The 22,322-nt window shown below is 42.9% G+C and overlaps 1 protein-coding gene across 5 annotated transcripts in view; it reads right to left on the bottom strand.

Moving 5' to 3' along the window:
- Positions 1–263: 263 nt before the first annotated feature.
- LYZL4 (lysozyme like 4) overlaps positions 264–22,322 on the bottom strand; it is a 46,388-nt gene continuing 24,329 nt past the window's right edge. Inside the window, exons 1-5 of one of the 5 annotated variants that reach the window (XM_082724704.1) lie at positions 16,545–16,630; positions 12,149–12,382; positions 11,886–12,035; positions 7,865–7,943; positions 264–515 (exon numbers count right to left, since the gene is read on the bottom strand). In XM_082724704.1, coding sequence (XP_082580830.1) covers positions 446–515; positions 7,865–7,943; positions 11,886–12,035; positions 12,149–12,382; positions 16,545–16,551 — 540 coding nt within the window. In that variant the 5' untranslated portion in view covers positions 16,552–16,630 and the 3' untranslated portion in view covers positions 264–445. The other 4 variants (XM_082724707.1, XM_082724705.1, XM_082724706.1 and 1 more) reach the window with 4 other exon arrangements.

Here is a 22,322-nt window from a genome sequence, read left to right as displayed (position 1 = left end):
CCACTTGATTCTCTCCATAGAAGTACAAGGATTCTGTAGTGTCACTTCCAACCTACGTGTCCCAGTGGGGGCACTGCCTGGGACTGGTGGCCCTGCTTGCCTTTGACCCCTCTTTTCTTCCACTGTATCTTTTCTTCCCTTCCCTACTTAATATTGGCAATCATGGACCCGTCTTGTTTTCCAGGTAGTTCCCTTCCTTCAGATCCTCCATTGTTATGCTAGTAACCATCCCAGCTTAGTAAGACAAATGAAAACCTTAGGTCCAATTTGCATAAGTAGCTGGTTTATTCTGCATTTCTCATCCCCGGATGAAGCAAACGTTTGTCCTTTTCCATCTGGAGCTGTCCAGCGGTGAGATAATCAACAGGGTTGAGTGAAGGCGGCAAACAAGAAAGTATCTTCATTTGGAAGGTGCCCCTGGAGAGTGTGAGGGTCGCCTCTGCAGCTAGAACCTGCACCCATCCAACCACCTCTCCAGATTGTCCGCTAACCGGCAGTTCAGGGACCAGGAGGGCCTGCAGACAGGAAAGCAGGGAGAGTGAACAGGATGTGGCTCCTGGTGTCTGAGCTCAGGATCGGCAGGGTTCCACAACCTCTCTCCCAACCACAGCCGCCCCGGCCGAGCTACATCCCGGCCTTGAAACATTTGAACTCACCACCCCGACTGCTGCAGGCATGTTTCTGAAGACTTTTGTGCATCTTGAGTGTGACCCTCTTGCTGACTCCAGCACATCCGAGCATGAATGCTGAGGCCCCCTAGATCCTCATGCTCCCATCACCCCCCATTTCTTTCCATAAATCCCATACTAGAGTGAACGGGGAGTCTGTCCCTCAGACTGGCAAGACAAGTACTCTTAATTTCTCTGCAGTGAGCACCAGAGAAGTTCCGTGACTTGCTCAGGCTCAGATGGTGAGACCTAGGCAGATCCTTGATCAGAAATGGAAATCCTTGACCTTATAACCACGCCCCTTCCACCTTTCCATGCATGTGTTTCACTCCTAGCTCCTCAACCCTGCCTAGCCCAGCTAGACTGAGTTTCTCAAACCTTTTCTCTTCCTGCCCCTAAATGTGATCCCTCTAGTCCCAGCCCCTGTGCCAGAGCCAGACTCCAGTTCCTCCTCTCCCAACCTAGAAGCTGTGGGATTCACCAGCTCAGCTGCAGGCCATTAGGAATCCTGCCGAGGTGCCTGGGTGGCTCAGTGGGTTAAGCCTCTGCCTTCGGCTCAGGTCATGATCTCAGGGTCCTGGGATCGAGCCCCGCATCGGGCTCTCTGCTCAGCAGGAAGCCTGCTTCTCCTTTTCTCTCTGCCTGCCTCTCTGCCTACTTGTGATCTCTCTCTCTATATATATATCTATCTCCCTGTCAAATAAATAAATATTTTAAAAGAAAGAAAGAAAGAAAACAAAACCTCTTTGGGTAGGCCATCCCTCAGCCAGAAGGCCTCCATGAGTTTCCAGGGTAAGGGGTCCCACAGTTAAAGATGAGGCTGTGACCCACTGGCCCCTCACAGCTATAAAGCAGCAGGGAACACACACACACATTTTCAGAAATTGCAGGGCTCTCCGCAGCCTGGAGCAGGCACTGCAGAAGGGAATCCTGTGGGCATGCATGCCCCTGGTCTTCTCCTTTCCTGTCTGCCTCAACTCTGCAGAGCTGCTTGATCTAAGCTTTGAAAAGACATGGGTGCTTATTAGTTTAATAAGAGCTCACTTTGCTGGGAGTCCTGAACAAGTGAGAAGGCTTTAATCAGCCTGGGCCAGCATATCTCTACTTAATGCTATACAATAAAGATGATTTTAGCTCATTAGTGCTCACCCTAGAGAGCCAGCCATGCTTCCAATTAATTGGAGAGTAGAGACTGTATGAAATCTATTTTAAACACTGGGAAGACACATTAGTAAGGGGACTCCCACTTTAAAATGCAATCTACTAAATGAGTGAGGAAAATGGATGAATGAATAAGTGGTATAAGAACACTGGTTAACCGGGACGCCTGGGTGGCTCAGTTGGTTAAGCAGCTGCCTTCAGCTCAGGTCATGATCCCAGCGTCCTGGAATCGAGTCCCACATCGGGCTCCTTGCTCCGCAGGGAGCCTGCTTCTCTCTCTGACTCTGCCTTCCACTCTGTCTGCCTATGCTTGCTCTCGCTCGCTCTCTCTCTGACAAATAAATTAAAAAAAAAAAAAAATCTTTAAAAAGAACACTGGTTGGGCGCCTGGGTGGCTCAGTGGGTTGGGCCGCTGCCTTCGGCTCGGGTCGTGATCCCGGAGTCCTGGGATCGAGTCCCGCATCGGGCTCTCTGCTCGGCAGGGAGCCTGCTTCCCTCTCTCTCTCTCTCTGCCTGCCTCTCTGTCTACTTGTAATCTCTGTCTGTCAAACAAATAAAAAATAAAATAAAATAAGACCTGTCTTAAAAAAAAAAAAAAAAAAAAAAAGAACACTGGTTAACCATTTGAGAAATATAAAGCTGAATTCCTACCTCACTTTTTATACTAAAATAAACTCTCGGAAGGCCATAATTTAAATATAAAAACATAAAATTGTGAATTCCATTTCCTAATTTATTAACAAAAACTTAACATGGATTTATTTTGTGCCAGGTCCTGTCTTAATGTGGAAGAAAACATGGCTTCATTTCTTTGCAAACTTGGAATGTAGTTTCATATAAATTCAGGAGCCACGAAACAAAATATTGAGGGATCTGATTGTGTGAAAATGTAAAATTCCTATATGATGAAAATACTATAAACAAAATCAAAATACAAATAGCAAACCTGAAAAAAGTAGATCACATAGATAACACAGACAAAGGTCTAATAACCTTAATTAATAAATTGCAACTGAAATCAATAAAACAAAAGAAAACGTTATCATCTGAATAGAAAATGGGCTAAGAATATGAATAATCACTTCAGAGAAAAATGGCCAACAAACACATGAAAAAATGCGTAACTTCTTTCTAGTTTGAAAATGCAAAGCTGGGGACACCTGGGTGGCTCAGTTGGTTAAGCAGCTGCCTTCCGCTCAGGTCATGGCCTGGGATCCCGAGTCCTACATCGGGCTCCTTGTTCAACAGGGAGCCCGCTTCTCCCTCTGCCTCTGCCTGCCATTCTGTCTACCTGTGTCGTACTCTCTCTCTCTCTCTGACAAATAAATTAAAAATCTTTAAAAATGCAAAACTGGGATGCCTGGGTGGCTCAGTTAAGTGTCTGCCTTCAGCACAGATCATGATCCTGGGGTCCTGGGATCAAGTCCTATGTCAGGTTCCAGGCTCACTGGGGACTGCTTCTCCTCTCTCTCTGCCTCTCCCCTCCCAATCATGTCCTCTCACTTCTCTCAAACAAATGAAATCTTAAAAAAAAAAAAAATGCAAAGCAAAATAGAATAGCATCATTATGTAAGTCTCAATTTCCAAAAACTGTACAAATTTGATTATTCTAGATAAACAATCTAGAACACAGACCCCATCATGTAATGTATCTGGAGGTTCTCCCTCTCTGAATGCCAGTTTAGCAATCTCTCTGCCAACACTTAAATGTACCCAATAGTCCCAGCAAATGAAAACAATCTAAATGTTCATCAATAGGGGACAGCAGATAATTATCTGTAGCATCCAGAGGGCAGAGACCTCTAGGTATGATATGCCAAGATTTGTAAGTTTTTTAGTAAGTGAAAAAAAGTTAGGTTCAGGTCAGTATGTGTGTTGATATTTCATATGTATTTTATTTTAAAGATTTTATTTCTTTATTTGAAAGAAAGAGAGTACACAAGCAGGGGTGGACCAGAGGGGCAGGGACAAGCTGACCCCCTGCTGAACAGACAGCCTGACTTGGGGCTTGATCCAAGGACCCAGAGACCATGACTGGAGCCGAGGGCAGACACTTAACCAACTGAGCCAACCAGGCACCTCTTATATATGTTTTAAATTTTTTTCTCATTCTCAATATATATATTTTTCTCTGATTTACAAGACATATTAATAGTGGTGACCTTCAGGAGGCTGCTGACAAGAGCAAGAAGTTTATTTTTTTATATTTTAATCTTTAAACACATATGTATTATTTTTATTTTTATTTTTATTTTTTTTAAAGGTTTAATTTTTTCATTTGACAGAGAGAGATCACAGTACACAGAGAGGCAGGCAGAGAGAGAGAAGCAGGCTCCCTGCTGAGCAGAGAGCCTGATGCGGGACTCGATCCCAGGACCCTGAGATCACGACCCGAGCCGAAGTCAGCGGCCTAACCCACTGAGCCACCCAGGTGCCCCAGTATTATTTTTATTTAAAAAAAATAATAAATATACATACCTCTACCCCAGAGGATAAAAATATATTATATGTTTATTAAAAATTTTTAAATTTTTTAAAAAATAATAATAAACTTCTAAAATTTTTAACAGCTTTTAGGTGACAGCCCAAATGCAACCTAGATTTTGCACCAAACATTTAGGGAGTACTTATTATATGCCAGGCACAGAGCAAGATGCTGGCAATACAGAGGAAATGAAAGAAAAACAGATAAAAATCCCTGACTGAACTTAGCACCAAAAGGCACTGAAAAAGACAAAAAAGCAACAACGAAAGCTGGCCTCTGAGACTGACACACTTCCTGTTGCCAAATTCTGAACGAGATCTCCACTGCCTATAGGACCCAGGGGTCCCTGTAAGAAACACCACTCAAGACTTCCACTGGCGGGGCGCCTGGTGGCTCAGTGGGTCAAGGCCTCTGCCTTCAGCTCAGGTCGTGATCCCAGGGTCCTGGGATAGAGCCCTGCATCAGGCTCTCTGCTCAGCAGGGAGCCTGCTTCCCTTCCTTTCTCTCTGCCTGCCTCTCTGCCTACTTGTGATCTCTGTCAAATAAATAAATAAAATCTTTAAAAAGAAAAAAAGACTTCCAGTGGCAAAATGAATCCACCTGCAGGGCTGTGCCTCTTGCACTCAATGATTCTGTTTGGAAGGCCTGCGTAGGCTTCCGACAGAAGAACTGTACAGAGTCCTTTGGTTGCCCTTCCACACGACCAGAGCCCAGATTCCCCAGGCCAACCATCCTTGTCTCTTCAAGGAGACTTGGAAAGCTGAGGCCCAGAAGAGCAAAGATCTAGAATTAATTCCAACACTATGGACATGAGTAACTTACTGTACCCCTCCCTGTGCTTCTGCTTCCTCATCTTATACTCATGGCATAAGGATTTGTAGGGATTAAATGATGATGTTTATATAAACATACAAAGCCTACATACCATAGTAAAGAAATGATAGCTATTGTTAAAGGATTTCCTCTATTTAAGATACCTTCTATTTAAAATGTGTTAATGATTTATTAACAACTTTTGTGGGAGGACACATTGGCTATAGGATAAACCCTAATTGCAAAATATTAAGATATACAATCTGAAACTGAGGAAATATGACTTTGTTTCTAGATCTAACTGGTAATAACAATATCCTGCAAAATCTAAGCAGTCAATTATGAAATGTGGAGCAGGGCGGGGGTGGAAGAGGCAAAAAGAAGGTGGAAATTGGTGGTGAGACAGCGTCTACTGGATAGTGGAGACCTACCATGACAAATGGTATCAGTGGAGGTGGCAGAAGTGCATTATGGGAATGAAGGGTTTTCATGAACTCCACTGGCTCAGCCTATGAGAGAGAACTAGACACACATATCAGGAAAATCTCCAAAGTGGAAATTGGACCAGGAGACTTGCACAACAATCTATGCCCAGATGGACCTTTGTGAAAGGAGTCTGACCATTACCAAAGTAACAGTGAGCTGAAACAAGAAAATAGATAACCTATCTATTTGCAAATGCTAAATATGGGCAAATCTGTCCTTATTCAACATGGTACTTATGGGAAAATATTAGTAGAAGAAAAGGGGCAGTGTCATTAAATTCAGAGGAACATTCCTAGAAGAGTAACATACTACAGAATCCAGATGTAAATTTTATAAAATTGACATTGTCAATAAAATGTAACTAGGCATAACCTCTAGAGACAGCGATGGAAGAGAAGAGAGATGAAAAAGTCAACGACTTGAATTAAAAAAAAAAAAAAGATGGATAAGCTAACACTGAATTTCAAAGATACTAAATATATAATAACCAAAACTCAACACCCATTCATGATTTTAAAAACCTTTAGCAAACTAGAAATGGAAAAGAACACTCAAAACCCAGTGCGATACCACTACACAGTCACAAGAGAAAACTAGAAAACTAGAAATTATGAAGCACTTAACAATAATTTGGAGCCACTGAAAACTACAACTGTTGATGGAAATGTAAATTGAATCTCTTTAAAAAATGGTTTGGTAGGATACACCAAATCTGAAAATATGCATTACTTATGACCAGTGATTTTTTTTCCTTAGTGTGATCAATGTGAATCCATTTTTATATTCACTAAAAGAAAAGTACAGAATATTCATGACAACACTAAAAAGTGAAAACTACCCAAATGTCCACCAACAGAATAATGGATATATAAACTGATATATCCATATAATGAAATATTATGCAGCAATGAGAACAAATTAGAACCTATACACAACAATATGAACAAATATTGAAAGAAGTCAAAACAGGACCAAACACTTGTAAATTTTAGATGGCTTAACAAAGCAAATATCTGCTTAAAGAAGAAATCAGAGTTGCAGTTATTTTTGGTAACAAATATTTAACTGTTGGGGTGCTTGGGTGGCTCAGTTGGTTAAACATCTGCCTTTGGCTCTGGTCAAGAACCCCAGGGCCTGGGATTGAGCCTTAGGTTCCCTGCTCAGCAGAGAGTCTGCTTCTCCCCCTCCCTCAGCTCCTTCCCCTACTTGTGCTCTCTCTCTCTCTCTCTCAATCTCTGTCAGATAAATAAATAAAATCTTAAAAAAAAAAAAAAAGAACCAGGAGGATGTCTCAATATAGTGCCAAATAAGTGACCAAGAATATGTAAATAAGATGGATAATCTAGTTGTGTGTTATTTCAACTTACATGAACATCAATGAAATAAAAAAATACAAATATATAACTATCTGTTAATACAATTAACATCTAATATATAAAGTGTTCTTTCAAATGAATATGATGATCTGAATTTCAAAAATAAAGAACAAGGGCAGGGGGAAAATCACAGTATAAATATATAACAAACATAATAGGAAAACACCCTAATAGACTATCACAAAATACAAAAGAAGATAAAATTGTTAGATACCTTTCAAATGGCAAAGATTTATAACTGATGGGAGTGCAGTAAATAAGCATTTATTAAATTATTACTATTAATATAAATTGGTACAGACTTGGAGTAGAGTCATTTCACAACATGCATTAAGAACCTAAGTATTGGGGCACCTGGGTGGCTCAGTGGGTTGAAGTCTCTGCCTTCGGCTCAGGTCATGATCCCAGGGTCCTGGGATGGAGCCCCACATTGGGCTCTCTGCTCAGCAGGGAGCCTGCTTCCCTCTCTCTCTCTCTCTCTCTGCCTGCCTCTCTTTCTACTTGTGATCTCTGTCAAATAAATAAATAAAATCTTTAAAAAAAAAAAAAGAACCTAAGTATTTAGATGAGAGAAGTAATCAGAAAGATATACAGAGATTTATATTAAGGATGCTTATCCTAGGCACCTGAATAACCCCAAACAATACTTGAGAAAGAAAAAATACATTCAACTTAAGGTAATTTGCCTGATAATTATGTCCTTCCTCCTGAGATCTTGGGGTTGCAGATCTCAATGGTGTTCTACTGCCTAGCTTGGTAAGAACCCACTAGTTTGACCCTATAGATGTGCAGAAACCAAGATCAGGCCAAGATTAGGATTAAAGACAATGGGTGAAGGTCATTAAACATAGACTATTCAAAAATGTACCACTTACCATGCTGCCATACCTTCTTTTCCTTTTACAATTCTCTTGGCACATTCAATCGTCTTCTTCAAATTTGGATTCAGTAAAGCTGTGAAGAAAATAAAGTAGAAAAATACGACCCCACAACTTGGCAGCTGAGTCAGAGTGACACCAGGGAAGGTACAGGGTGCCCGCATTAGAGAGGGTTCCATGTGATTCCAAGGATAAATCTATCCCTAGGATTTTTTTTTTCTGACAACACTGGGAGATAGTAGCTTGTGGTCATCTTTTACTAAATCTATTTTTTTCTTCAATTCTTATAATAATATTTTCATTAAAAACATGTACAGCGACTATTCTGTGCTAGTGGCAGTAGAATGGTGAACCCAGTAAATCTGTCCCTGTCCTCCTAGAGCTTACAGTCTGAAAGGGGGAGATAAAGGTCATAGACAATTACAATACAAAGGATACCTGGAATGATGGGGAAATGCAGCTTGATGTGGGAGCGGTGAGTGGGGGCACCCAATTCAGACTCGAAGGATCAGGGAAGGGCTATTGGGCCACATGACATCTAGAAGAGTAGGGAAGGAGAAAGGGTGGAGGAATCACAGAAGGAAAAGTGTTCCAGGTGGAAGAAACAGCATTGGCAATGCCCCAGAGGTGCCTCTGAGAGCCCAACACTCCATTCTTTCCTTTGAATGTGGAAGCCTGGGTTGCTGCAATACCTTCCTTCTTGACACTTGAGTCTCTCCCTTTCCCTAATCCAGTCTGATTGCTTTTCCTTAAAACATTACTTCAGTGCCCCTAGTTCATGTAAAAGAGAACACCCAATCCTTGGCTTAGTCCATCTGCCCTTTCCCCAACATTCCTTTCCATTTCTACAACCTTACCTTCCATTGTCTTCCTCCAAGACCCCACCATTAGAGACCTACCAAGGACCAGGAGACAAGGCTTGCCCTGAAGGTGGGTGCTCCACCCCTGGTGCCCACAGCTTGGGAATCCTATTCTGGACTTTTTCTAGGCTTAGTTCATGTTCATCTCCCAACCTGGATCTGCTCATCTAAGCAGGACAGTCCTTAAAACTCTGTCACTGACCATCTAGCTCACTGTACCCTCTCCCCTCTTCTGAATAAAATGTCACTTCAATTTAGCTCTAACCAAATACATATATACAAACATACATATGTAGATACACATGTGCATACATGTTCACATGCGCACACACACACATCCTAACCCCCGCTACTTTGCAAATACTCTGAATGAAGCTGTATTCATCACACACCAAGCAGTATACCCAACACCAGGCTCAGGACTTCATATGCACTGTAGTATATCAAAAACTCACAAAAGCCTTGTGAGGCAAGTGCTATTATTACCTCCACTTTACACATAGGAAAACTAAGGCTCAGATCATATAACCAGTAAGAGGTTGAGCCAAGATTGTGTCTGGCCTCAAAGTCTGTGCTCTCTCTGTCCCTCACCCTGCTGGACAAGGACAGTATACAATTTTCCTGAACTGTCCTCAGGACTTAGCACAGGGCTTAGCTAGTCCTTCTCTCTCTTTTTTTTTTAATTAAATTGATTTATTTATTTTCAGAAAAACGGTATTCATTATTTTTTCACCACACCCAGTGCTCCATGCAATCCGTGCCCTCTATAATACCCACCACCTGGTACCCCGACCTCCCACCCCCACACCACTTCAAACCTCTCAGATTGTTTTTCAGAGTCCATAGTCTCTCATGATTCACCTCCCCTTCCAATTTACCCCAACTCCCTTCTCCTCTCTAACACCCCTTGTCCTCCATGCTATTTGTTATGCTCCACAAATAAGTGAAACCATATGATCATTGACTCTCTCTGCTTGACTTATTTCACTCAGCATAATCTCTTCCAGTCCCGTCCATGTTGCTACAAAAGTTGGGCATTCATCCTTTCTGATGGAGGCATAATACTCCATAGTGTATATGGACCACATCTTCCTTAGCTAGTCCTTCTCGATGGTGCCTTACTTCCCCGTGAGTCCTATTGGCTTGTGGAGACAAATTCCCAAAGAGCCTGTTTCCCCCTCTCTTTAGAATGTGTTTGCTTTCACCATTACCTAGCTCATCCTTCAGCTGACAATGCAGTTCTCTGGGGTCTTGGGTTTCAGGGGAGTCTCTAATTCACCTCCTGATTTTGCTCAGGCCCTGTCTACACAATGACCTCAGAACTGTGCCTTATGCCACAAGGAATCAGCTGAGGTCCCCAGGGTCAGCATCAGCTTCAATTTTCAGTTAGTTGTTTGGATTCTTGTTTCTCATTTTAGCCTTTAGGGATTTTATCTTCTTGCCATCTGAACCCAGTACTGTGGAAGATTTTATTTATTTATTTATTTATTTATTTATTTTTAAAGTAGGCTCTGTGCCCAGCATGGGCCTTCAACTCCCAACCTGAGATCAAGAGTCGCATGCTCTACTGACTGAGCCAGGCAGGTGCTCCAGATTTTTTTTTCACATTTTATCTAGTGGGAGGGTTTTTTAGGCTATCTAACTCACCCTATTTCATCACAGCACTTAGTACCACCTCCATTACAGGTAATTATTTGTTTCTTCTGTCAGATTCTGGCAGTCTATCAATCAATCTTCTTATGAGATATAAATTATGGGCCTACTAGGTTTCTTTTTGCCTTGGCTGCCAGGAACTCAGGACAACATTGAATGTTCTGTCATAGTAATTAAATTATGTTCTTAATGTGTAGGTCTCCACTAGACTTTGATACATGATTCCTATGGGCCCTGCACAGTGTTTTACATATATTAGCCCATTTAAGGCTCACAGTAACCTTAAGAAGCAGCTAGTGTCATCCCCACTTGACAGAGGAGGAAGCTCTGGGAAGGGACCTACCCAAGCTCATATAGCTCACTTATAAGGGCAAGGGCTGTGATTCTCACTGGGTTCCTGTGTTGTTTTTGGCACCCTTCCCTCCTACTTCGAAATCCTGCTTCTCCTTGAATCTGGAAACTGTCTTACTCCTCTCTGGAGTCCCCACACTGAGCATGGGGCCCAACACTAAGCAGCTTTCTCCTGGATCACATAAGCTTACAAGTTTTACCATGACCTCTCCACTCTGTCTCCTAAAGAACCAGCTCAGAAGCCATGGGTTCTGGAACATTTCTCATCCATCATGGGGGAGGGAGCTTCACTCATCAGGGAGACCCTGAGAGTGCCAGGTGTTCAGACCCTCCTGCAGTAGCTTCTGGGGGTCAGGGAGAGCTCTGTTGTAATTGTGCAGCCTATCACTTTGGCCCTGATTCAGAAGTCACCCTGTGTGGGTTTGCCCCTCAACACCACCACCTACAGCTGTGTGGCTTTGGGCATGTACTTACCCTCTCTGGGCCTCAGTTTTCCCATTCATAGAATGGGATAATAACAGTGCCCATGTCATGGGAGTCTTTGTGACGATTAGATGCATTCAGACCTATGAAGAGCTTTGAGGAGTACCCTGCGCTTAGCAAGCACTAGACTGTCAGCTCCAGGAGACTGGCACATTGTGGATGCTCAGTGAGTTCTGGGAAGAGGGAAGCCTGGGCCAGTGCATCCTCTAGAACACAGGTACTTGGGACCCCTGAGAGCAGCAGAGAAACCTCCCCTTGGAATGGCCTGCTTTTGTCTCTTCCCAGTGACCCCTTGTGCCTGTCCAAGTGGTCACTGTTCTTGAAGAAGAGTATGTGTGGGTGAAAGGAGACCCAGGCAGAACCCTCTGCTCTAATCCTTCAGACTCAGGTGGGCTCTGATGCTTACAGCCTCCTCCCTGCCACCTCTCAACCTGCCCATCTGGATGGGGGTCTCCATGACTCTGTTCTCAGCGGCCACCCACAGCCTAGACCCTCCGGTGCGAAGCACTCAGCCTCCCTGGTCCCGCACCTGCCAGGCCCTCTTCCTCCCTGCCCCAAACCTGGAAACTCTGGCCACCCAGAAGACTGGCCTCTGCTCTCTGCGCAGCCCCCAGTGCCCCAGTGCACAGCCCCCAGTGCCCCAGTGTGGGAGAGCGGTGGGCGGGACCTACCAGAGCAGGACACGTGGCAGCGGTTCTTGCCCCTGTCGCACCAGTCATGGCTGCGGATCTGAAAGAGGCCGTAGCCAGTGTAGCCACCAGGCAAGTTCTCGTAGATGGCCGTGGGGTTGAACTTGCTCTCAAAATAAGCCAGGCACACCCCTAAGATGGAACAGGAGGTGGGTGGCTTGGAGGAGGGCAGAGCTGGGGATACCAGGGCAGAGGCCAGAGGAAAAGGAGGTAAGGGAAGAGGGGTCTTAGAGTGGCCTACTCACAATTTTCAAGGCTGTAGCCCTCAAAATTATCCAGGCCTCCTTCATAAAGCTTCTTCGCCACCCTGCAGCGTGCCATGACGGCAGCGCCACTTGGAACCACAAGGTAGCCAATGAGAGACAGAACCACGGATGCCTTCATCTTCTTAGGCTCCAGGCAGCTCAGGGCAGTAATGGCCAGGGGAGCTGGCAGAGTCACAGAGAAATCCTGCCAGGATCCCAGGGACACCGGTTTCTCTGAAGGAAAAGAAGGGCACTGTGGGGTGCGGGTGTACAATTCAGTGTGTTCAGAAAAAGGGGAGTTCTGCCTGACTTGACCGTGATACTTCTTCCCACCCTAACCCTCAGCTTCGTGTCACTGCAAACCCAGAACACCTGAAACCCTGCCTCTCCTCCTTTTCTGGGACCACCTTCCACCATTTTCTAAGAAAACTGCTCCTGTGACAGTCACTCCCCACCACAGACATTCTCTCCCTCCAGCAAAACCCAATGGCATCTGCTTCATTTTCTTCTCACTCATTTCTCTTTCATGTTAGATACAGAAGCTCAAATCCTCTCTTCCTCTTTATTGTGAAAGTACAACTTGTCCTTTAGGTACATGTTGGAAAACAGAATGAGAAGAAGAAATATCCCTGTGGTCCCACTAATCAAGCACAAGCACTATTCTTCTGTTGAATTTTTTCCACCATTGCCTTTTATCCTAGAATATATTTGGAGCTGTGGTCTCACCCGGGCTATGATCTTCTCTTCAGATTGTCTAGAAACCAAACTCCACTGAGCTTTTCTCTGGCTGTGCACACAAGGAAACAAACCCCAGTCCAGCCCAGACCTGCCATGTAGTAGGGGGTCACCACTGGCAACAGCAGACAAGGCCCTTAGCCTCATGGTGCCTCTGCTTTCTCATCTGTGAAAAGGGGAGGGGTGTAATATGCTCAGAGAATTCGTTCCTGAGTTTCTCCTCCATTTCTGTTGTTACCACCTAGACTCTGCTCATCGCCACTCCAATAAAACTGCCTCGCTGTCTTCCCCTAAACCTTCATCGTCACCATCCTCTAAACTCCCCTCACCTTTATCCCCTAAACCCCCTTCATCCCTGCAAGCTGAGTCACAGTCCAGCCTATTGTTCTCCACTCCTCCAAGCCAACTCCTCCAGGTGGTATTTTCAAAGTCCCCAAAGCATGTATATAATGTCACTTTGGGAATGCTTTTAGTTCCCTATTCCTGATAGCAAACCCAGACTTGGCTTTCTGAGCCCTCCATAACCTGGCCTTACCCTGCCCTCCCTCCATCAGGAGCAATCCATTCAGGTAACTCTGAATTCCCATGTTGTTCCTTCTCTATTCTTCTCTGCACCTCCCTACTCCACACCCCACTGCCCATGCGTCTGATAATTCTTACCTTAGTATCTCCAAACATAGCTTTTTCCAATCCACAGGGCCCAACCATGCCTTTTCCCACCCAAATGTTGTTCCATTTTCAGGTGTCCACTCCAGGTGCCACCTCTTTGAAGTCTGATGCAATCCTGCATGAACCCTTGAACCCCTACTGCCCTCAGAATCACTTCGAAAACACCTAGCAGGCGATCATCCTGTTCTATGCCATGTTATCTCTCAGACTAGAATGTGCAATTGGAAATTATAACATATCTTCTTCCCAGCATGTCCTACAGCCCCTAACACTGCATAAATAGATATTAATTAGACAATTACACCTTCCTGTTTGTCATCAAACACAGGCGTATGCTTGTCCGCCAACCTGCATTCACTTGCAAAAGGGGCCCTTGACCTTGGCCCTTGGGCTGGAAAATTCTTTGTCCTGTGGGCTCTTCTGTGCACTGGAATTTATTTAGGAACACACCTGACCTCTAGATGACAGGAGCTTCTCCCTCTCAGTTGTGACAGACAAAAATGTCTCCACATGTTGCCAGACATCTCCCGGCAGACTAAACTGTCCTCTGTTGAGAACCAATGACCTAAATGTCTAACTTGGGGAAAAGTTAGAAATAAATAAGTATATTCTTGAATTAGAAGAATTTAACTTTTAAACATTTGTCTAAACTCCTAAGTCACATGACTACTTATCCCAAATACATTGTCAAGACATCACCATTATCCCAAATACATTGTCAAGAAGTGCCTAGCATTTAAGTGCTCAGACTTGGGAGTCAAATTGCCTGGGTCCAAATTCTGACTTTATCCTATAATAGCTGGGATTTTAGGGATCGCAGAAGTGATTGAAGACAGTTACTCGGCCTCTTGGCTTCCTCATCTAAATAATGATTAAAATAATACTTACCTAATCATGTTGAGTTGAAAAGTAAATGAGTTAAATATGCAAAGTATTCAATCCGCAGCAGACCTGTCTTTGAGCCATGGTCACACATCCTTGCCCTTAGCTTAATAACTGAATTCCAATGCATATTGGAAGAGAAGTCCATGTTTACATTTTTCAGCAGAGCAAAGGATATTTTCAGATGATGTCTGTCTTCCAGACATACTCATAAAACACATGCTGAGTCCTCTCTCTTCCCCTGCAATGAATTCGTCAGGAGCCCTGTCCCCGTCCTTCCAAAACCAACCCACCCCTCGCTCTCCTCTGCCGTCATCCCAGTCCAGATCACCATCATCTCTGACTTCTGTAGAAATTCCTAGATATATTCTGATATTCCACAATCCTCTCCTGTCCCCCTGTCCCTATTATCTATACAGTAACTAAAAAGTTCTCTTTAAAAACATATATCCAGTCACATCACTCATCTCCAGTACATCTCCTGGCACTTCAAATAAGATCCCAACTCCTCAACCTAGCTGACAAGACCCTTCTTGCTCAAGCCCCTGAGCACCTCTCTAGTCTGATTTCACGTCTCTCTCCCCTTGTTCACATTCACACCATCACACTCACCTTGCACATTTCTTTTCCTTGAACATTTCTTATTTCCACCACAGGTTCTTTGGACCAGCTGTTTCTTCTGCCTAGAACATGACGCCCCCGACCACCACAGAGCTTGCTCTTTCTGGCTGTGGTCAGAGCTCAAAAATGAGCTCAGCATCTCTAAGAGGACTTTCTGATCACTGCTCCATCCCAGAAAATCATTTCTATTTTCTTCATAATATAAGTCAATTTCAGAAATGACCTTGTTCATTTGTTTGCTTATCTCTCACACCAGAGTGTAAATACCAGGCATGCCAAACCCCAGCCTATTTTGTTTTCTGCTTTATCCCAGACCTTAGAACAGAACCCGGTGTATAGTAGGCACTCTGTGACTCTCTGTTGAATGAATGAATGAGTGGGAAGAAGTAAACTCTTCCCAACAGAATTGTCATTGTATAAGCACTAAACGGATTTGCTAAGTGTCTCTTGCACCTGGGTATCATCATATCTGTCTGGTTGCTGCCCATTCATACCAGCTTACCATTCACCAGTCCCTCCGCAGGCCTTGGTGCCTCCTTGGGGGAGGGGAAGAGCAGCCAATGCAGCAGTTCTGACCTTTTGCAGGAAAGTTCCTCTACCTGCACTCAGTTCCCTGGACTTTTCAGATTCCTCTTTCTTGATAACCCACTTACCTTCACCCAAGAGCTTCTAAACCACAAGTGATTCTCCATAACCTGCTCTTCTAGAATCTTTTCTATGACATCAGTTGCTATGAAGCAGAATATTCTGAAGCATAGAGGGGTCTGTCACCAATGCACTGTATTAGTTTTCTATTGATGCTGTACCAAGTTACATCAAACTTTGCAGCTTAAGCTACACAAAATTGTTATCTTAAAGTTCTATAGATCAGGGGCGCCTGGGTGGTTCGGTGGGTTAAGCCTCTGACTTCGGCTCAGGTCACGATCCCAGCGTCCTGGGATGGAGCCCCACATTGGGCTCCCTGCTCATCGGGGAGCCTGCTTCCCCCTCTCTCTGTCTCTTCCCGCCTCTCTGTCTACTTGGGATCTCTGTCTGTCAAATAAATAAATAAAATCTTTAATTAAAGTTCTATAGATCAGAATTCTGACATGAGTCTCACCAGGCTAAAATCAAGGTGTTGGCAGGGCTGGGCTCCTTTCTGAAAGCTCTAGAGGAGAACCCATTCCCTTGCTCATTCAGGCTGTTAGCAGAATGAAGTTCCTTGTAGCTGTAGGATGGAGATTCTGTTTCCTTGCTAGCTATCACTAAAGGCCATTCCCAGCTTCTAGGGGCTGTCTTCATTTCTTGACTCCAACTCCCCTCCCCTACCTTCAAAACGATCAATGATAGATCAAAATCCTCTCATGTTTTGACTCCCTCCTGCCTCTTCTTAACACTGTTTTATCTCTGATTTACTCTTCTGCCTCCTCTCTCACTTATAAAGACTCATGGGATTAAATTGGCTCACCCACACAATCCAGGATAATCTCTCCATTTCAAGGTCCTTTACCTTTCATTACATCTGTAAAGTCCTTCTTGCAATGTAAATGATATGTTCAGAGGTTTCAGGAGTAAGGGCATGGACCTTTATTGGAGGACCATTATTCTGCCTATCACAGCATTCTTCTGCCTCCCCCCATAGAACTGTCTTCTATTAGAGAGCAGTGGGAGGAGCCATTATTATGCTCTTCTACTCCTGATGGGGCCGTGGTCAAGGACATCCTCTCTGGAGCCTGGGCAATGTCATTTGTCACATGGATGGTTTTTAAAATCCTTTCTAGCTCCAAAGAGTTAAAAGATGTTGACGTGACTGAGGATAACACTAGCCTTTGGAAACACTGAAGTCCTTCTGGCTCACTCAATTATGACTGGTAATTAGTTGATTAATTAAAAGTGGTAAGATAGAGAATCATAAAAGAAATGGGCCATGAACACTGAAACTTAAGCCCATAAATCCACATTGGCTCAACAATCTTTAGTGATGGCCTTTTCTTAGATATGAGTTATAGACTGGAGCACTGCTTAAGGTTTTTGTGTAAATTACACTGTGCCATATTCCCATATTCCTTTTCTAGTTGCCATAACTGTAAAGCAAAGCAAGAACTTAAAGACATAGAAGTCAAGCAAGAACTTACAGAAATAAAGCAGAGCGATGTCTCCTAGATTTCCTTTCTAGATTTTCAAGGTCTTTCTAAACTTTCTTAGTTAAATTACCCATAATTATCCCTTCGGTAAAATGCTTTTTAATAATTTACCTTTCTCAAGTCTTTCATAAGGATCATCTTAAAGTTTTGATTATTAACTTAGCTGGAATGACCAGCTTGTCCTGGTTTGGCTGGACAAAGCCTTATACTCACATAGTTGACAGAACAGTACTAATGGCACATATGTACTTCCTGTTAACTCTTCAACTGTATTTGTAAAAGTCACCATTACTACTCATCACTGCAGAGTATTTTGTAACTTTATGTACTTTTAAGTAGTGTTTCAAAGGTAATCCTGAACTCTTATACTTTCCAGAAAACCCCTAGTCAAGAAGGACAATGTCTCTTCTCCTAGAGTTGGTCTTTTACAGGAAGTTTATTAGCCCTCCTCTGTCCACCCCCCCCCCACACTCCTCCACTGCTGTTTATTCAGGTTTCCTTTCCTGTACAAGATTTCAGTGAGTTCCTACTGACTATTTATCCCAAAAATACAGATGCAGTGAAAAGAAGGGTCATCTGTACCCCAATGCTCATAGCAGCAATGGCCACGGTCGCCGAACTGTGGAAAGAACCAAGATGCCCTTCAACGGACGAATGGATAAGGAAGATGTGGTCCATATATACTATGGAGTATTATGCCTCCATAAAAAAGGATGAATATCCAACTTTTGTATCAACATGGACAGGACTGGATGAGATTATGCTGAGTGAAATAGTCAAGAAGAGAGAGTCAATTATCATATGGTTTCACTTATTTGTGGAGCATAAGAAATAACACAGAGGACATGGGGAGATGGAGAGGAGAAGAGAGTTGAGGGAAATTGAAGGGGGAGATGAACCATGAAAGACTATGAACTCTGAAAACAATCTGAGGGTTTTGAAGGGGCGGGGGGTGAGAAGTTGTGTGAGCCTGGTGGTGGGTATTATGGAGGGCATGTATTGCATGGAACACTGGGTGTGGTGCATAAACAATGAATTCTGGTACACTGAAAAGAAATTTTAAAAATTAAAAAAAAAAAAAGATGAATATCCAACTTTTGTATCAATATGGACGGGACTGGAGGAGATTATGCCAAGTGAAATAAGTTAAGCAGAGAGAGTCAATTATCATATGGTTTCACTTACTGATGGTTTTGGAAGGGAGGGGGTGGGGGGATGGGTGAGCCTGGTGGTGGGTATGGTATTATGCAGGGCACGTACTGCATGGAGCACTGCATGTGGTGCATAAACAATGAATGTTGGAACACTGAAAAAATTAAATTAAATTAAAAATAAAAGACTTCACTGCATTCACTAGAGTGCCCTGGAAAGCACAAAGCATGCCATTATTATTATTATTAATTATTGGGGCTGAGCAGAGATGTTTTACTGGAACAGAGCCACCCCCTTTCATTAGTATATTAGGTTAAAATAGGAAATGATTAGAAACAACTTACATTTCCATCAAAAGAGGTTGGTTACTTAAGTTTGTTGTTGTTGTTGTTTTTCTGCATTGCTGTTGTCCCCTGGGGAAGCAAGGTGAATCTAGGTGGACTAAACACTAATATGAAAAATAAAACTTTGAAGTTTGTGGAAGAATATGTAGGAGACTCTCTTGGTCATGCTCTTTGGGTCCCACATCTGGCTCCCTGCTCAGCAGGGGGTCTGCTTCTCCCTCTGACCTTCCCTCTCTCATGCTCACTCTCATTCTCTCTCTCTCAAATGAATGGATAAAATCTTTAAAAAAAATGAAGATAGATTTCTTTTTTTTTAATTTTTTATTTTTTATAAACGTATAATATATTTTTATCCCCAGGGGTACAGGTCTATGAATCGCCAGGTTTACACACTTCACAGCACTCACCATAGCACATACCCTCCCCAATGTCCATAACCCCACCCCCCTTCTCCCAACCCCCCTTCCCCCAGCAAACCTCAGTTTGCTTTTTTTTTCTTTTTTCTTTACAAAACCTTTTATTCCCTGAGTACCCACTTCCCAGTGAGCATTCTGCTGTCTGGGGTCCCCCCGTCCCCACGTCCCAAGCACTACTCTAATGCCTCGGAAGCCCAGGCCCCAGACATCCACCCAGAGCCAGCAGGGTTTTGAGGGGGGGGTGTAACTGTTTTGCTTGGATCTCCCCAATCTGAAGGGCATACTGAGGTAAGGGCTGGTCCTGGGTCCCTAGAGCTCAGAGACACCCAAGGACCAGAATCTCTCCCTTCTCTGGGCACTGGGGTGAGTGTGTGTGTTGACCTTGGGCCCAGTGAAGACCCTTTGGCCCCACAACATTCCCTGAATTCTTGGGGAGCATAAGTGGGGGGGCGGGCCCTGTTAGGGACTCCCAGAAACTTGGAGCTGGTTTTGCTTGAGTCAGACAGCTTCTTCCCTCCTCTACCCAATGCGTCAGCCATCAGAGCACTGGATATCACAGGCAGGGATGGGGTGGTCCCACTCATGACTTCTCTGACCGCTTCCGCCATCTCGGGTGGATGGAGACCATGGAGAGACTGAGAACAAAACTCCTTTCCTAGGCTCACTTCAACTAGGAGTTCTGCCACTGACCTTGAACCATGGCTGGTTCAAAAGAGGTTGATTACGTAAGTTATGAAGTGATTCAGTGAATTCTTTTTTTTTTTTTATTTTTTTTGCAGAACATTAAGTAGGTTTTTTAATGCATGAGCCAGAAGAAAGAGAAATAAAGGAATCAATCTCACTTATAATTGTACCCAAAACCATAAGATACTTAGGAACAAACATAACCAAAGAGGTAAAGGATCTGTACTCTGAAAATTCTAGAACACTTATGAAAGAAATTGAGGAAGACACAAAGAAATGGAAAAACATACCATGCTCATGGATTAGAAGAACAAATATTGTTAAACAGTCTATTCTACCCAAAGCAATCTGTGCATTAAATGCAATCCCTATCAAAATGCCACTGACATCTTTCACAGAGCTGGAACAAATAATTCTAAAATTTATAGGAACCAGAAAAGACCCTGAATAGACACAGGAATGTTGAAAAGGAAAACCAAAGCTGGGCAGCAACCTCTTTGACCTCAGCTGCAGCAACTTCCAGCTAGATATGTCTTCAAAGGCAAGAGAAACAAAAACAAAAATGAATTATTGGGGCTTCATCAAGATAAAAAACTTTTGCACAGGATGGAAACAGTTGACATAACCAAAGACAACTGACAGAATGGAAAAAGATATTTGCAAATCCCTTATCAGATGAAGAATGAGTACCCAAACTCTAGGAAAAAATAATCAAACTTAACCCCCCAAAAAACAAAAAATCCAGTCAAGAAATGGGCAGAAGACTTGAACAGATATTTCTCCAAAGAAGACTTACCTATGGCCAACAGACACATGAAAAAATGTTCAACATCACTTGGCATCAGGGAGGTACAAATCAAAACCACAATGAGATACCACCTCACACCATTCAGAATGGCTAAAGTGAGTAAGCCAGGCAACAATAGATGTTGGCGAGGATACAGAGAAAAGGGAATCCTCTTACACTGTTGGTGGCAATGCAAGCTGGTGCAGCCAGTCTGGAAAGGAGTATGGAGGTTCCTCAAAAGATTAAAAATAGAACTACCCTGTGACCTAGGAATAATACAACTAGTATTTATCCAAAAGATACAAATACAGTGATTCAAAGAGGCATATATACCCCAATATTTATAGCAGCAATGTCCACAATAGCCAAACTATGCAAAGAGCCCAGATGTCCATCAAATGATGAATAGATAGAGAATATGTGGCCTACAGTATCTTTAGAATAAGTTAAAAAGCCAAATAAGGTGAAATAAGCCAAACACAAAGGGTAAGTATTATATGCTTCATCTTATATGAAATACCTACAATAAGCAAATTCTCAGAGACAGGAAGATGGAAAGTTACTAGTGGCAGGAAGGAGGCAGGAATGGAGAATTATTGTTTACTACAGCCATCAAAAAGAATGAAATCCTTCCATTTGCAGCAACACAGATGGAACTAGAGAGTATTATGCTAAGCACAGTAAATCAGTCAGAGAAAGACAAATACCATCACTCCTATGTGGAACTTAAGAAACAAAAAAGATGAACATAGAGGAAGGGGAGGAAAAATAAAATAAGATAAAAACAAAGAGGGAGGCAAACCATAAGAGACTCTTAACTATAGAGAACAAACTGAGGGTCACTAGAGGGGAGGTTGTGGGGGAGGGATAATTGGGTGATGGGCATTAAAGAGGGCCCTGGGTATCAGATGCAAACAGATGAAACACTAAATTCCCCCCCAAAATTAATAATACAGTATATGTAATTGAATTTAAATTAAAAATTTTAAAATAAATAAATAGAAATAAAAATGAGAAAAACAACAACAAAAAAAGCAACTTCATTGAAATATAATTCATTCTATACAATTAACCCATTTAGAATATATAATATATAGAATATATCATTTGGGAATATTACATCAATTTTCTAAGATGTGGTAAAATACATGTAATATAACTTTTGTGATTTTAACCATTTTCCAGTGTACAGTTCAGTAGCATTTATTATATCCACAGGGTTGTGCAACCATCACCACTATTTCCAAAACTTTTTCATCACTGAAACAGAAACTCTGTACCGATTAAACAATAACTCTCCATTCCTGCCTCCTTCCTACCACTGGTAACCTTTCATCTTCCTGTCTCTGAGAATTTGCTTATTGTAGGTATCTCATATAAGAGGAAGCATACAATATTTACCCTTTGTGGTTGGCTTATTTCCCCTTGTTTGGCTTTTTAACTTACTCTAAAAATAGAAAGTAATTGGATCACTATTGATTTACCTGATGCTTCTCACACACAGAAACCATCCCAAGGCCAAATTGACATTTGCGTCCTTCAGAGTTACCCCCAAACAAGCTTCTCCCAGAGCACCTGGATTGGTGAAGTAAGGGTATATTCATTCTTCTTATGGGACACCCACCTCCCTGCTGCTAAGAGGTCTCTGGTTTTCCTGGGCTGTGGCTCTGGTAGGTTCTTGTTATCCTGGGAAGCTCTGATGTCCTATGCCCCTGGCAGGAATGATGCGTTAGCACACATTCCTCATTGGCATGACCTAAA

This window comes from Mustela nivalis, assembly GCF_964662115.1.
Source record: "Mustela nivalis genome assembly, chromosome: 1".
In the NCBI taxonomy this organism is placed as follows: domain Eukaryota; kingdom Metazoa; phylum Chordata; class Mammalia; order Carnivora; family Mustelidae; genus Mustela; species Mustela nivalis.
This window is presented reverse-complemented; position numbering and strand designations above follow the sequence as displayed.